At 43.3% G+C, this 17,292-nt stretch overlaps 2 protein-coding genes across 4 annotated transcripts in view; one reads left to right on the top strand and one right to left on the bottom strand.

Moving 5' to 3' along the window:
- LOC128579199 (probable ubiquitin carboxyl-terminal hydrolase FAF-X) overlaps window positions 1–17,292 on the bottom strand; it is a 294,928-nt gene that overhangs the window by 158,624 nt on the left and 119,012 nt on the right. For all 3 annotated transcript variants that reach the window (XM_053581415.1, XM_053581416.1, XM_053581414.1), the window contains exon 3: window positions 9,477–9,606. The gene's annotated coding sequence lies outside the window, so the exon portion shown is untranslated. The remainder of the gene's footprint in view (window positions 1–9,476; window positions 9,607–17,292) is intronic.
- The window catches only part of LOC128578958 (membrane-bound transcription factor site-2 protease-like), a 60,112-nt gene continuing 49,175 nt past the window's right edge, over window positions 6,356–17,292 (top strand). The window contains 2 exon segments of the mRNA XM_053581295.1: window positions 6,356–6,399; window positions 9,251–9,498. Of these exon segments, the coding sequence (XP_053437270.1) occupies window positions 6,356–6,399; window positions 9,251–9,498 (292 nt within the window).

Consider the following 17,292-nt stretch of genomic DNA (forward strand, 5'->3'; position numbering starts at 1 on the left):
GGAGACATTGACCACTGTGCACAACCACACAAGGACTGTGATCAATGTGAACATTCAGAAGGGGACTCTGATCCTGTGCACAACCAGGCGGGGAATCTAACACCTGTGGATAACCAGAGGGGGCCTCTGAACCTTGTTCGCAGCCATACAAGGACACTGACCCCTGTGAACAACCAGATGGAGACTCTGACCCCTGTGCATGATGATACAAGGACTCTGACGACTGCACACAACCACACAGGGACTCTAATCCTGATGCACAACCACATAGAGACTCAGAAACCTATGCACAACCACAAAAAGACTATGACTCCTGTGCACAACCAGATGGGGATTATGACCCCTGTGAACAGCCTGATGGAGACTCTAATCCCTGTGCACAACCAGATGGTAACTCTAAACCCTGGCCCAACCTGACAGGGACTTTAACCCCTGTGCACAACCAGACAGGAATGCTGACCCCTGTGCACAAGCAGATGGGGCCTCTAAGCCCAGTGCACAAATAGATGGGAAATCTGAATCCCTGTGCACAGAAAGACAGAGACTCTGAACTTTGTGCACTGCCAGTCGGGGATGCTGATGCCTGAAAACACTAGATGGGAACTCTCAATCCTGTGCATAGCCACATGGAGACTGTGACCACTGTACACAAGCACACAAGGACTGTGATCACTGTGCACAACCATAGGGAACTCTGACACCTATGCACAACCAGACGATCACTCAGACCACTGTGCACAGACAGACAGGGATTGTGATCCCTGTGTACAAGCAGACAGAGTCTTTGACCACTATACACAACCACACAAGGACTCTGACCACAATGCATAACCACACAGGGACTCTGAACCCTGGCAAAACCACACAGAGACTCAGACCCCTGTGCACAACCAGATGGGTACACTGACAGCAATGAACAAGACTGGGACTCTGAAACCTGTGAACAGCTAGATGGGGACTTAGAATCCTGGTACAGCCAAATGGGGTCTGTGATCCCTGTGCACAATACAGACAAGGATCTTGACTCTTGTGCACAACCAGACTGGGACTCTAACCTGTGTGCACAACCAGAAGAGGACTCTGAACCCTGAGCACAGTGAGACAGGGACTCTCAACACTATGCAGAGTGAAAAAAAGGACTCTGACCTCTGTGCACAACCGGACAGAGACCTTAATCCCGGTGCACAGCCAGAAAGGGACTCTCAAACCTTTGGACAGCTAGATGTTGTCTTAAATGGTCTGGGCCAGGGTTGCAGAGATATAGATCAGCAGTCAGAATGTTTATGAAGAAGCAGAGGACTACAGCTCACTCTGGCATGTAGCGACCTCAGTTTATTTCTTACAAGCTTATATACTCTTAACAACACTAAGTTCTGTACCTACATATTCTAATAATAATACTAATTGGCAGCCAATGGTTTAAATGATAAGAGTGCAAAGAAGCTATAGAGAGCAACCACAAAAACCTATTCAGCTGTTTGTCTGAGAAAACAGGTTCAACATGTAACTGAAATGCGCATTAACTTATTTTGTTTTCCACTTCCAATGTCCCTTCCAGGACATTCCACAGATAGCCAGACTCTGTTTTCTGAGGCTGCCTCCCAAATGACTAGTTTGTTAATCAGGTTGGAGGGTCTTAAAGGAACATCCCTTCATATGGACTCTGAGAAAGATTCTTTAAACATAAGTCAATGGCACTTGAAGTTACATTGGGGCTACAGTTACAGGCGGACTCAGAACCCTGGCACAGCCAGATGGGATCTGTGATCCCTGTGCACATCCACACAAGGACCCTGACCCCTGTGCATAACCAGACTGGGACTCTGACCTGTGTGGACAACCAGACAAGGACTCTGAACCCTTTGCACAGTGAGATAGTAACTCTGAACACTGTGCACAGGAGACTCTGACTGGTGTGCACAACCTGACAGGACCCTGAACAATGTTGACAGCCAGATGGGGACTCTGATTTACATCCAGATGGGGACTGAGATCCCTGTGTACATCTGGACAAGGACCCTGAGACCTGTGCACAACCAGAAGAGGACTCTGAACTCTTTGCACAGTGAGACAGGAACTCTGACCACTGTGCATAGGGAATCCTGACATGTGTGCACAACCTGACAAGACTCCAAACAATGTTAACAGCCAGACGGGGATTCTGATCCCTGTGCACATCTAGACAGGGACTGAGATCCCTGTGTACAACCAGATGGAGACTCAGATCTGTGTGAAAAACCAGACAGGGCTTCTGACCCAGTGAACAACCAGACCAGGACTCTGATCCCTATGCACAACCTTCCAGGGACTCTGACAACTCTACACAAACACACAGGGACTCTGACCCCTGTGCACAATGTTAAGGGGACTCAGACATTTGTGCATAATCATAAAAGGACTCCGACCCTTGTGCACAACCAGGGGTGGGGACTCTGAACTCTGTGCAAACCAGACAGGGAGTATGACACCTTGCAAAACCAGAAGTGTGATCCCTGTGCACAAGCAGACTGGAATTCTGACCCCTGTGCAAAACCACACAAGGATTCTGACCACAAAGGGGCTCTGATTCCTGTGTACAACCACACAAAGACTCAGACCCCTGTTCTGAGACACAAAATGACTCTGACCCCTGTGTACAACCAGACAGATATTCTGACCTCAGAAACACCAGATAGATACTCTGAACCTTGTGCACAGCCAGGTAGTGACTCTGAACCCTGGCCAAGCTAGATGGGGAATGTGATCCCTGTGCACAACCAGATGCAGACTCTGACCTCTGTGCACAACCAGATGTGAACTCTGAACCCTGAGCATAACCAGACAAGAATTCTGAACCCTCTGCACAATGAGACGGGACTCTGACCTCTATAAAAAACTAGACAGAGACTGTGATCCCTGTGCCCTGCCAGATGGGGATTCTGAATCCTGTTCACAGCAAGATGGAGCTATGACCACAGGGGTCAACCAATTGGGGACTCTGACCCATGTGAACAACCAGACATGGACTGAAACCTGTGCACAGCCAGATGGAAACCCTGTGCACAGCTAGTCAGGGACTCAAAAACCTATGGACAATCAGATGGGGACTGAGTTCCCAGTGTACAATTAGACAGGGACTCTTACCCTGCGCACAAAAAAACACAGGGTCTCGGATCCCTGTGCACAAACAAAAAAGGACTCTGACCCCTGTGTCCAATCATACAGGGACTCAGACTTATGTGCAAAACCACATGGGGACTCAGAACCTGTGCAAAACCACGAAAGAACTCCGACCACTGTGCACTAGCACTGGGACTCAGACCCCTGTGCACAACCACTAAGGGACTCTGATTTCTGTGCACAAAACGATGGACACTCTGAAAACTTGCACAACCATAGAATTGGTCCGACTACTATTCTCAAACACACAGGGAATCTGAACCTTGTGCACAGCCAGACCATGACTCTGACTCCTAGCTACAACCAGTCAGGGACTATGACTCCTGTGAACAATGAGATAAGGACTTTGACCACTGTGAACAACCAAAGGGGACTAAACCGCAGAGAACAATGAAACATGGACTTTGAAACCAGTGCACAGCCAGACAGGGACTCTGACCCCTGTGCATAGCCAGGGGACAACCAGACCTGGACTCTGACCCCTATGAAGAATAAGACAGAGACTCTGAATCCTGTGTACACCCAGATGCGGATGCTGACGCAAGTGCCCAACTAGACAGGGACTGTGATCCCTGTGCACAACCAGACGGAAACTCTGACCCCTGTGCAAAACCAGAAGGGGGACTCATACCTCTGAGCACAACCACACGAAGATTCTGACCAATGTTCACTACCACAGAAACACCATGACCACTGTGCATAACTACACAGGGACTCTGACCCCTGTGCACAACCAGGACTGGACTCAGATCCCTGCACACAACCACAAAAGGACTGTGACACCTGTGTTCAACCAGATGCAGACTCTGACCCTTGAACCTAGTGCACTGCCAGATGGGGACTCTGAATCCTGGAATACCCAGGCAGGGACTGTAATCACTTTGCACAACCAGACAGGGATGCTGACCCCTGGGCACACCAGATGGGGACTCTAAATACTGTGCACAGTCAACTAGACTTCTGAACTTTGTGCACAGCCAGATGAAGACTCTGATGCCTTTTCAAAACCAGACAGGGACTTTGATCTCTGTGCACAACCAGAGGATGACTATGAACTCTGTGCACATCTACATGGGGGCTTTGACTCCTGGGCACAACCAGATAAAGACTTTGACACCTGTGCACAAGAAGATGGGAACTCTGAACTCTGTGCATAACCAGATGGGTACTTTCAATCATGTGCACAGTGAGAACGAGACTCTAAACCCTTTGCACAGGTAGATAGGGACTCTGAATTCTGAGATCACTAGACAGGCACTCTGTGCCCTGTGCACAGCCAGGCAGAGACTCTGACCACTGTGCATAACCACACAAGGACTGTGATCAATGTACATAACTGTAAGTGAATTCTGACCCCTGTGCACAACCAAACAACTCATGCCACTGCACAGCACATGGGAACTCTGACTCCTGTGAACAGCCAGATATGTCTCTAACCCCTGTGCACAATCAGATGGACACTCTGATCTTTGTGCAAAACCAGACAAGGACTCTGACCACTGTGTACAGCCAGATGGGGACTCAGATCCCTGTGCACAATCACAAAAGGACTCTGACACCAGCACACAACTAGACAGGGACTATGACCCCTATGAACAACTAGTCCTATACTCTGACTACCTTGAACGACCAGAAGGGGACTAAACCACAGTGAACAACCAAATGTGGACTCTGAATACTGTGCACAGTCGAATGGGGACTTTGACTCCAGTGCATAGCCAGATGGGGAAAAAACAGACCAGGACTCTGACCCCAGTGCACAACCAGACAGGGTCTATGATCCCTGTGAACAACCAGACAGGGAATATGAACAATTATCAGAACCAGATGGGAATTTTGATGCCTGTGCAGAACCAGATGGGTGTTGTGATCCCTGTGTACAACTAAATGGGTACTCTGACCCCTGTGGCACACAAAGACTCTGAACCCTGTGCACAACCAGTTGGAGATTCTGATCACTGTGCACAACTAAACCCCACTGTGCACGCTGTGGATAGCCAGACGGGAACTCTCAACCCTATACACAGTGAGACAGGGACTCTGAACACTGTGCACAGCCAGACAGAGACTCTGATCACTGTGTTCAATCACACAAGGACTGTGATCAATGTGCACAACCGTAAGTGGACTCTGACCCCTGTATACAACCAGATATGGGAACTCAAGACCATTATGCACAACCACACAGGGAATTCTGGCCAGGGAATTCTCAACCCTGTGCACATTGACTGAAACCTGTGCACAACCAGACAGGTACTCTCACCCCTGTAGAGTAACCAGATGGAAGGGGACTATGACACCTGAGAAGAATTGGACTCAGAACCATGTGCATAGCCATACAGGGACTCTGACCCCTGTGTACAGAGGAGCTCTAACCTCAGTGCCCAACCAGATGGGGTATCTGACCCCTGTGCACAATGATATGGACACTCGAACCCTATGCATAACCACACAGGGACTCTGACCCTGTGCGCAATCACAAAGGGACTCTCACCCATGTGCACAATGTGATGTGGACTATGACCCTTGTAAATAACCAGACAGGGACTCAGAACTCTGTGCAGTACTGATGGGGACTCTGATCACTCTGCACAACTACAAAGGGACTTTTACCCCTGTGTACAACCACTTGGGGACTCAGACCTCTGTGCACAACCACAAAAGAACTCTGACAGCTGTGCACAAGCAAACAACCAGATGGGGACTTGGAACTCTGTGCAAGGCCAGAAGAGGACACTAACCACTGGCCCAGCCAGATGGGGACTCTGAACCCTGTGCACAGCCAGATGGTGACACTGTCTCATGGCCTAACCAGATGGGGACTGGGATCGGGATCCCTGTGCATAACTGGACAAGAATTATGACCCCTGTTTAAAACCAGATGGGGACTTTGACACCTGTGCACAAGTAGACCAGAACTCCCATAAACAGATGGGTAGTCTTAATGTAGTTCACAGCAAGATGTGGACTCTGAACCTGTGCACAGTCAGATGGGACTCTGACCCCTGAGAACACTAGACAGGCACAACCAGACAGTGATCTCTGTGCACCACCAGACAACGACTATAATCACTGTCTTGAAATCAAGAGGGGATTTCACAATGAGATGGAGACTGTGAACCCTGTGTATAGCCAGGCGGGGACCTGAATCCTGGGGCAGCCAGATGGGGACTGTGATCCCTGTGCACAAACAGACATGGATCTTGACCCCTGTGCACAACAAGACAGGGACTCTGAATGGTGAGTACAACCAGAAGAGGACTCTATACCTTGTAGATGAAGACTCAGAACACTCTATACAGGGCAACATGAACTCTGAACCCTGTTCATACCAGATGGGGACTCTGACACCTGAGCATACATAAGCAAATGGGGACAGAGATCCCTGTGGGGACTCAGACCAGTGTGAACAACCAGACAGGGACTCTGACCCCTGTACACAACCAGATGGACACTTTGAGCTCTTTGCACAACCACACAAGGACTCTAACCACTCAGCACAACTGCACAGGGACTCGAACTCCTGTTAACCACGGGGGAGGGGAGGGGTTGCCTGTGCACAATCACAAAAGGACTTTGACTCTTGTGCGCAGATGGGACTATAATGTCTGTAAACAACCCAGATGGGAACTCTGAACCCTGTGCAGAAAGAGATAGGGACTATGATGCCTTGGAAAACCAGACTTGGACTGTGATGCCTGTGCATAAAGATGTGTATTCAGACCTGTGTGAATAACCAGACAGTCCATCTTAATGAATGTGAGATGATATATCATTATGGTTTGGATTATGGTTTACTTCCCCAATGATTTGGGGCATCACTTATATGCTTTTTGTGCATTTGTATGTTATCTTTGGAAAGACAGCTATTCAAGTGCTTTAAAATACCATAAACTGAGCATCCTAGAAACAACAGAGATATATTTCTCACATTTCTGCAATCTGGCAGTCTGAAATCAGGATGCCAGAATGGTTTCAATGATTTCAAGAAGGGCCCTCTGTGGGATGCACACTGCATCCATTATATTTTCACGTTAGTAAGTGGACTTGCTAGTTCCCTGTTATCTTCTTATAAGGTCATTAATTCCATTCATGAGTGTTCAACTTTCAAGAAGAAATTAACTCTCAACGGCTGCATGTCTAAATGTCAACATATCAATTTGAGAGGTGGGGGTCACAAACATTTAGTCTATAACTGGTTTCTTATTTTTCCTGTTGAGTTTTAGAAGTTCTTTATATATGCTAGATATTTATACTTTATATACATGATTTGAGAATATTGTCTGCCATTCTGTTCATGGCCTTTGTACTCTGTAGAATGTGTCTTTATTGCGTAAAAGATTTAAAATTTGATGTGGTCTCATTTGAGCATTTGGAATTTTGTGGTCTGTGATTTGGTGTCATATCTAAGAAATCATCATAAAATACAATGTCACCGAGATATTCCCCTATATTTTGTTGCAGGTGTTTGGAATCTTACCCTTAGGTCTTTATCATTTTGAATTAATTTTTGTGCATGGTATACAAAAATTGTTTACACTCTTTTGCATGTGAGTGTGCAGTCTCCCTACATAATTTTAACAATTGTATATATTGGGTGGCGCCTATGGCTCAGTGAGCAGGGCACCGGCCCCATATACCGAGGGTGGCGGGTTCAAACCCAGCCCCAGCCAAACTGCAACAAAAAAATAGCTGGGCGTTGTGGCGGGCGCCTGTAGTCCCAGCTACTCAGGAGGCTGAGGCAGGAGAATCGCCTAAGCCCAGGAGTTGGAGGTTGCTGTGAGCTGTGTGATGCCACGGCACTCTACGGAGGGCAATAAAGTGAAACTCTGTCTCTACAAAAAAAAAAAAAAAAATTGTATATATTTATGGTGTTGCAGGAAGACAAGGCTCAATGGAGAGAAAGAGGACCCAAACACCTTGTATGGTTGTGCACAGGGGTCAGAGTGTTTGTCTAGTTGTGCCCAGGGGTCAGATTCCTGGTCTAGTTGTTCACCAGGTCAGAGCCTACTGGGCTGCTTGGTAGAGATTGTCTAACTTCCCACAACACTTCCAGCTGGTTGTTGCAGACTGTCATTTTTTTTTCTTGTCTTTTTTTTGAGACATAGTCTCACTATGTTGACTTCAGTTGAGTGCTGTAATGTCACAGCTAACAGCAACCTGAACCTCTTGGGCATACGCGATTCTCTTTTTTTTTTTTATTGTAGAGACAGAGTCTTACTTTATCACCCTCCATAGAGTGCCACGGCATAACAGCTCACAGCAACCTCCAAGTCCTGGGTTTACACGATGCTTTTGCCTCAGCCTCCCTAGTAGCTGGAACTACAGGCGCCTGCCACAATGACCAGCCATTTTTTTTGTTGCAGTTTGGAACAAACTGGAATCCACCACCCTCGGGTGCCAAGCCTGTCATTTCTATTTTTATATAGTATTTGGACTTTGTCCATTTGTATACTTAATACCTTAAATATAATTAAAAAAGCAAATAAACAGGCACCACCCTTAAGCGATTCTCTTGCCTGAGCCTCCCAAGTATCTGGGACTACAGGCGCCTGCCACAATGCCAGGCTATTTTTTGTTGCAGTTGTCATTGTTGTTTAGGTGGCCCAGGCTGGGTTTGAACCCACCACCCTCAATGTATGTGGCTGATGCCGTACCCACTGAACTACGGGCACCAAGCCTGTCATTTCTATTTTTATATAGTATTTGGACTTTGTCCATTTGTATACTTAATACCTTAAATATAATAAAAAAGTAAATAACAAATACCATGACAGGTTTGGGGACGCAGAGATAGCTGTTACTTTAAGATACCCCAAATGTTCACACACTCCTAAGGAAATTAGCCAAACAAAACCCCACAGCCAAAACAGAATAGCCCACTTCACGCTCCCATCACTGAGAATATAGAGCAGGTATTATCAGTGTAGACTTGATAATACAACCCAGCTCGTGGTAAAACGTCCTGATAAAATAAGGCCTGCAGCTTTTTGTGACGCGCGCTCATCTTGAGTGCGCCCCTATGACACCGGTCCGGAGGGAAACGTGACAGTGCAGTAAAATAACCGACGGCTGCGTACATCTTGCTTAGGCGCAAGGCTGGCGGATTACACAGCAGCTGGTTGCAGCTTGCAGGAAGTACGGCTTGGGATCCCCAGCGTCCTCAACTACGGTCAGACCGCGATGATTCTGGTATCACTGGTTGTGGTGGTGGTGGGCATCTGGACTGCTGTCTATCTGATCGCCTTGACGCTGAAGGTGAGGATCTGAAGCTGAAGGCAAAAGCCTATAGAGGCCTTTTGTTTTCTCCTGCTTACCACTCGCACCGCAGGAAGAGATGTATCGCCTAGCTGTTGGAGTAAGCTCTTCAGCGCTCTGGTCCTGCCTGGAGGCATTGTGGGTGGGTTGAGATCGACTCCTCTCCGTTCAAACGCCGTGGTACTGATTCTACCAGGTAAAGAAGACTTATGGTTAGGAAAGTCATTGTTTTACGTAATCTTTCAGGTCACGTGCTTCTACAGACTCTCATTATTTAAATGAGTCGGAATCAAGCCATAAGTTACATAAGTGGACCCAAAGTTTAATGTGCGTAGGACCGGCCGAGGGTCTAATTAACAGGCAGATGTGATTACGCTGGTATGGAGTGTCACCTTAAAATACTGCCATTCTGACAAACTCCCAACCAGTGCTGTTCATCCCGTGACTACACAGTAGGAAGTAGATAACTTTTTTTGTTTTGCTTTTTAGGCGTTATTGACATTCAAAGTCAATATTTGTACAGTTTTGGAGTGTTTGTACGGTGTCTGAACAGTTTGAAACGTATTTTGATATGTATAGTACTATAAACCATCACTACATCAATACAGTAACTTATGTTACCGCGCCATATTTCCTCTTGTCTCTTAACAGTTCCTTCTGACAAGGTTCTGCACCTTCCACTCAGGCAAACTTCTGTTTTCTATCACTCTGATTTGCATTTTTCCAAGGTTTTATTTTTGATTTATTTTTTTTTTTTTTGTAGAGACAGAGTCTCACTTTATGGCCCTCGGTAGAGTGCCGTGGCCTCACCCAGCTCACAGCAACCTCCAACTCCTGGGCTTAAGCGATTCTCTTGCCTCAGCCTCCCGAGTAGCTGGGACTACAGGCGCCCGCCACAACGCCCGGCTATTTTTTGGTTGCAGTTCAGCCGGGGCTGGGTTTGAACCGGCCACCCTCGGTATGTGGGGCTGGCGCCCTACCAACTGAGCCACAGGCGCCGCCCCCAAGGTTTTATATAAGTAGAATCATATGCAGTCTTTATACATCGGGAGGAGTCTGGATTCTTTTACTCAACATTATTATTTGAGAATCAGTAGCTCACTGCACTAATTATTGTTGAGTATATGGCACTTTATAAATGTCCCAGTTTATCCTTTCCTCTGTTCATAAACATAGAGGTTGTTTGCAGGTTTTGGCTTATACAAATAAAGTTCTAATTAATATCGAGTACACTTCTTTCTGTGGACATATGATTTTTTCTTTTGGATAAATTCCTAAGAATGGAATGCTGGGATATGCTGGGTATCTGTTTAACGTTTTAAAAAATTGCCAATATTCCAGGGCGGCGCCTGTGGCTCAGTGAGTAGGGCGCCGGCCCCATATGCCGAGGGTGGCAGTTTCAAACCCAGCCCCGGCTGAACTGCAACAACAAAAAAATAGCCGGGTGTTGTGGTGGGCGCCTGTAGTCCCAGCTGTTCGGGAGGCTGAGGCAAGAGAATCACATAAGCCCAAGAGTTAGAGGTTGCTGTGAGCTGTGTGAGGCCACAGCACTCTACCGAGGGCGGTACAGTGAGACTCTGTCTCTACAAAAAAAAAAAAAATTGCCAATATTCCAAATGATTGTCCCATTTTAAAATCCTGACAACAATAAACCAGAGATCAGTTTCTTCATATCCCGATGAACATTTGGTTTGGAAAGTCTTTAATTTTAGCTATTTGAATAGGTATATACTGGCTTTTTTTTGAGACAGAGTCTCAATCTGTCACCCAGGGTAGTACCCTGGCATCACAGCCCACAACAACCTCAATCTCTTGGGCTTACCAGATTCTCTTGCCTCAGCTTCCCAAGTAGATGGTGCTATAGCTACCCACCACAACACCTGACTATTTTGTTGCTGTAGTTGTACTTGTTGTTTACCAGGCCCTGGCCAGGTTCTAACACACCAGCCCCAGTGTACATGGCTTGTTGCTCTAACCAGTGAGGTACAAGCACTGAGCCTGTAATGGCATTTCATTGTGATTTTACTTACATTTCCCTAGTGAGTAAGCTGACATTGGTATCTCAGGTCTCAAGTGTCTCTTAAAATATTTTGTCTTTTGTTTTAAATTGATTTTTTTATTTTAAGAATTTGTTAACCAAAAACTACAATAAAATATTATCTGACTCCAGTTAAAATGGATTTTATCTGAAAAATAGGTAATAACAGGTGCTGGTAAAGATGTGGAAAAAAGAGAACCACTGTACACTGTTGATGAGAATATAAATTAGTGTAGCCACTATGCAAAACAGTATGGCCATTCCTCCAAAAAGTGAAAATAGAAATTTTTTGATATAGCAATCCCTCTACTGGGTGTATAACTAAGGAATTGGAATTCAGTATAAGGAAAAAGACAGCTGTGCCCCCATGTTTAGTATAGACTGTTCACAGAGGCCAAGGTATGTACTCAATCTAAATGTCCATCAAGAGATGTTAAGAAATTGTGGCACAGGTGGTGCCTGTGGCTCAGTAAGTAGGGCACCTGCCCCATATACTGAGGGTAGCAGATTCAAACCAGGACCTGGCCAAACTGCAACCAAAAAATAGCTGGGCATTGTGGCGGGCGCCTGTAGTCCTAGCTACTCGGGAGGCTCAGGCAAGACAATCGCTTATGCCCAAGAACTGGAGGTTGCTGTGAGTTGTGACACCACAGCACTCTACCGAAGGCGGTAAAGTGAGACTCTGTCTCTACCAAAAAAAAAAAAAAAAGGGAAGAAATTGTGGTATAATACATAGTGTAATGTTATATGGCCACAAAAAGAATGAGATTCTGCCATTTGCAACAATATGGATGGAACAAAAGAACATTGAATTAGATAAACCAAGCGCAGGAAGACACATCTTGCATATTTTTACTCACATGTGGGAATTTTTAAGACAATTGTTCTCATGGAGACAGTAAGTAGATTGATGGTTACTAGAATCTGGGAAAAGTGGGTAAGGGGAGAGGTTAATGGGTGCAAAAATGTATTAATAGAATGAACAATATTTGATAGCACAATAAGTTAGGCTATACTCTAAAATTTGAATTAGACTATTTCTAATACTGTCAGTGCCTTTGGCTCAGTGAGTAGGGCACCGGGCCCATATACTGAGGGTGGCAGGTTCAAAACCAGCCCCAGCCAAACTGCAACAAGAAAATAGCCAGGCGCTGTGGCAGGCACCTATAGTCCCGGCTATGTGGGAAGCTGAGGCAAGAGAATTGCCTAAGCCCAGGAGCTGGAGGTTGCTGTGAGCTGTGACTCCGTGGTACTCAACCAAGGGTGACAAAGTAAGACTCTGCCTCTAAAAAAAAAAAAAGAAAAATTTCTAATACAAAGCAATAATAAATACCTGAGGTGATGAATACTTTAATTACCCATATTTAATTAATTCTCTGTGTGCCTATATCAAAATATCCCATGTACCATGTTAGATCTGCACTATATAAACATAATTATTAAAAGTAAAAAATATTATTGTATTTACTTAAGAAATTATTATTTAATAAAGTTTTAAATATTTTTTACACAGTTTAAATGTAAACTCTTTATCAGACATAATACTTTGGAACCATTTTCTCCCAATTTATGGCTTTTTCTTTAATTTTCATAAGTTTCTTTTTTTTTTTTTTTTTTTGCGGTTTTTGGCCAGGTTGGGGTTTAAACCCACCACCTTCAGTATATGGGGCTGTGCACCCTACTCCTTTGAGCCACAGGTGCCACCCCATAAGTAACTTATTAAAAGCAAGTTTCAATTTTGATAAAGTCTAATTTATCAAAATTAGGTTGTATTTTTTTAAACCAACTTCTCAAAAATTTTGTCGATGTTTTCTTCTAGAAGTTCAGTTGTTTAACTGTAAATTTTTGAGTTATGGATTGAAACTTTTTTTTGGTAAATAAATATTTTACTGTTAATTTGTCAAAGACTGTGCTTGTTGCACTGCATCTACTTCGAACATTTGTAATTTATTAGTCATGTTTGTATGGATTTATTTCTGGACTTTGTAATATAGTGCATACCATGTTGTTTGAATATGGTAATTTTCTTTTCTTTATTTCTTTCTTTTTTTTTTCTTTTTTTTGAGACAGAGTCTCAAGCTGTCGTCCTAGGTGGAGTGCAGTGGCATCATGGCTCATAGCAATCTCAGGCTCTTGGGCTTAAGCTATTCTCTTGCCTCTGCCTACCAAGTACTGGGATTACAGGTACCCACAATGCCTGGGTATTTTTTTTTGTTGCTGTTGTCATTGTTGTTTTAGCAGGCAAGGGCTGGGTTCCAAACTGCCAGCCCCAGTGTATGCGGCTGGACCCTGACACCCTGAGCTATAAGGTCCACCCTGAATATGGTAATTTTCTAATTATTATTGAAATTAGGTAGTTTCCCACATTTGTTCTCTTTCAAAGTTGTTAAATATTTAACGTTCTTTGCATTGTATGAATTTTGAAATTAGTGCATTAATTCCCATAAGTTCTGCTGTGATTTTTATAACATTGACTCTCTTGAGGTGTGAATTGGGTATTTCCACATTCAAGTCTCTTAATTTCTTTTAGCAGTGATTTGTAGTTTTCAGTGTATCCTTTGGTCATTTATTTTTAGTCTTTTATGAGATATATTCCCAATATTTTCAATTTTGATGCAATTATGTAGAAGTTATAAAATTTAAATTTACTACTGCTTTTCACTAGCATATCTAATGTCTGATATCACTAATTTTTTACACTGATTTTCTATCCTGCCAGGTTAATAAATTTACTTATTAGTTCTAATAGCTTTTTGTTCATTGTATCAGATTTCTTCCACAACTATGTTATCTGCAAATAAATGAAACTTTACTTTTTCTTTATTTGTATACATATAACTTTTTAAAAAAATTTTTCTTTTTATTTAGACAGAGTCCTGGAGTCACAGCTCACAGCAATCTCAAACTCTTAGGCTTAAGAGATTCTCTTGTCACAGCCTCCCCAGTAGCTGGGATTACAGGCGCCCACCACAATGTGCCTGGCTATTTTTAGAGACAGGGTCTCACTCTGGCTCAGGATGGTCTCTAACTCTGAGCTCAGGCAATCTGCCGGCCTCAGCCTCCCAGAGTGCTAGAATTACAGGCGTGAGCCACTGTGCCTGGCCTTACTTTTTTAATTTTATTTTTTAAGTTTTAATTGTTATGGACAAATAATAGTTATAGAATATATATATATATATAGGAACCTATATTTTGATAGATGTTGAAATCAATGTCATGTGGATATGCATTACTTTAGGCATTCATCATTTCTTTGTGTTAGGAGCCTTTCAATTTTACTCATAGTTACTTTGAAATATTTCTTTTCTAGTTGAATTTCAATGCCTAGAATAAGGGTAAAGTGATTCACTTGTTTCTGATTTTAGGAGCAACATTCATTTAGTCTTTCATCATGATGAAATTGGTCTGTGGATTTTTCTTTTTTCTTTTTTTGTTTTTTGAGACAGAGCCTCAAGCTGTCACCCTGGGTAGAGTGCTGTGGCATCATGGCTCACAGCACCTCCAACTCCTAGGCTCAAGCAATTCTCCTTCCTCAGCCTCCCAAGTAGCAGGGACTACAGGCATCTGCCACAATTTTCGGTTGCAGCCGTCATTGTTGTTTGGCAGGCCTGGGCTGTATTTGAACCTGCCAGCTCAGGTGTATGTGGTTGGTGCCTTAGCCGCTTGAGCCACAGGCTCTGAGTTGGTCTGTGGATTTTTCATTGATGCCATCCATTGATAAGGAAGTCCCCATCCCTTTTTATGCCTAGCATGATGATTTTCCTAGAAGTTTCTTAGATTTTTTTTTTTGCTGATCAACTTTCATTGATGTTTGTGTATTTTGTATTCTAGTGTGGCAGAGTGAAAAACAAAGGTTGGATAACTTCTGGCTTAGAGCCTTTTTGGCAAATGATTTTTCTGTATTGAGATGACCATGTGATTTTACTTTTTAGTTAATGTGGTATATTATATGAACTGCTTTGTTAGTGTTAAAAGAATGAAGCTGTACATTCTGAAGTTAATCAAATTTGGTCATAATGTATTATCCTTTTAATATACCATTTGCTTCAACTTGCTAAGTCTATTTAGAATTTTTGTATATCTGAGGGATATTGGCCTGTGTTTTTGTTTTGTTTACTAGGAGTCTGGGGTATATTGGTATTAGTGTAAAATAAAATAAACTGGGAAACACCAATCTTAAATTTTTAGGAATTTCCATAGAACTTTTATTTCTTTAAATATTTAGTTAAAATGCACAAATAAAGCCATGAAGACTGGGTTTTATCTGTGTGACTGGGTAGTTTTAAACTAAACAAATTATCTTTTTTTTTGCAGTTTTTGGCTGAGGCTGGGTTTGAACCCGCCACCTCCGGCATATGGAGCTGGTGCCCTACTCCTTTGAGCCACAGGCGCCACCCATAAACAAATTATCTTAACAGATAAAAAACTAATTAGATTATCTTTTTCTTCTTTAGTAATATTGATAGTAATTTGTGTCTTTATGGAAAATCCATAAAATCTAGATGTCACATTTGTTCACATAAAACTATTTATGTTATTTCCTTATTCTTTTAATATTTATAGACCCAGTGTTCATGTATCAACCCTCTTTTTTTTTTTTTTTTTCCTGGAGACAGAGTCTCAAAGCTTTCACCCTGGGTAGAGTGTTGTGGTGTCACAGCTCACAGGAACCTCAAACTCATGGGCTTAAGTGATTCTCTTGCCTCAGCCTCCCAAGTATCTGGGACTGCAGGTGCCCGCCACAATGCCTGGTTGCTTTTTTGTAGTTGTCATTGTTGGTTAGCAGGCTGGGGTGGGGTTCCTGTCCACCAGCCTGGATGTATGTGGCCAGCACCTTACTCACTGAGCTATGGGCTCTGCCCTCTCATTCTTGATTTTGTAGTTTGTGTTTTCTCTTTTCTATCTAAAAAGGCTAATTAGAAGTTTATTAGCTATATCGAACTTTACAGTCATTGTTGATTATTGTCTATTATTTTCTGTTTTCTATTCTGTTGATATTTTCATTTTTTAAAATTTTCTGTGCTTATTTTGAATTTGGTGTTTTTTTTGGTCTAATTTCTTAATATAAGCAGAAAACATTAATTTGATAATTTCTTTTTCATAGAAGTAATTAATGCTGTACATCTCCTATGCACCACCAAGCACTGCTTTAATAGCATCTCTAAATGATAATAAAAAGTTGTTTCATTATTATTCAGCTGAAAATACTTTCTAGCTGCCTTTTGATTTCTTCTGTGATCCATAGATGTGATAGTAAGAATAATAATGGCTCTGAAAGATATCCAGGTCCGAATCTACAACATGATTAAGCTACATACCTTCTGATGTGGAGATTAGAGTTTAATGTTTAGGTATTGCTTTAATCTTAGGAGTCCTTAGAAGGACTGTAGTTAGAGATGTGATGAATTAAGGGCCAAAGAAAGATGCAGGATTTTGACTTTAAGAAAAATGAAGTCCATGAGCTAAGGGAATGTTACTGGCCTGTGCAAACAGGAAAAGGCAAATAAATAGATCAATGTCTAAGCTTTCAGAATGGAAAACAGCCCTTCAAATATCTTGTTTTTAGACCATTGCAAGCTGGATTAAACATGGGACCGAAAAAAAAAACAAACCTGTAAAATAACAAACTTGTTTAGTTTTAAATGCTAATTGAATGGTAATTAATTTTTTTTTTTTTTTTTGTAGAGACAGAGTCTCATTTTACTGCCTTCAGCAGAGTGCCATGATGTCACTCACAGCAACCTCCAGCTCTTGGGCTTCGGCGATATTCCTGCTTCAGCCTCCCGAGCAGCTGGGACTACAGGCGCCCGCCACAACGCCCGGCTATTTTTTGGTTG

This window comes from Nycticebus coucang, chromosome Y, assembly GCF_027406575.1.
Source record: "Nycticebus coucang isolate mNycCou1 chromosome Y, mNycCou1.pri, whole genome shotgun sequence".
Taxonomy (NCBI): Eukaryota; Metazoa; Chordata; class Mammalia; order Primates; family Lorisidae; genus Nycticebus; species Nycticebus coucang.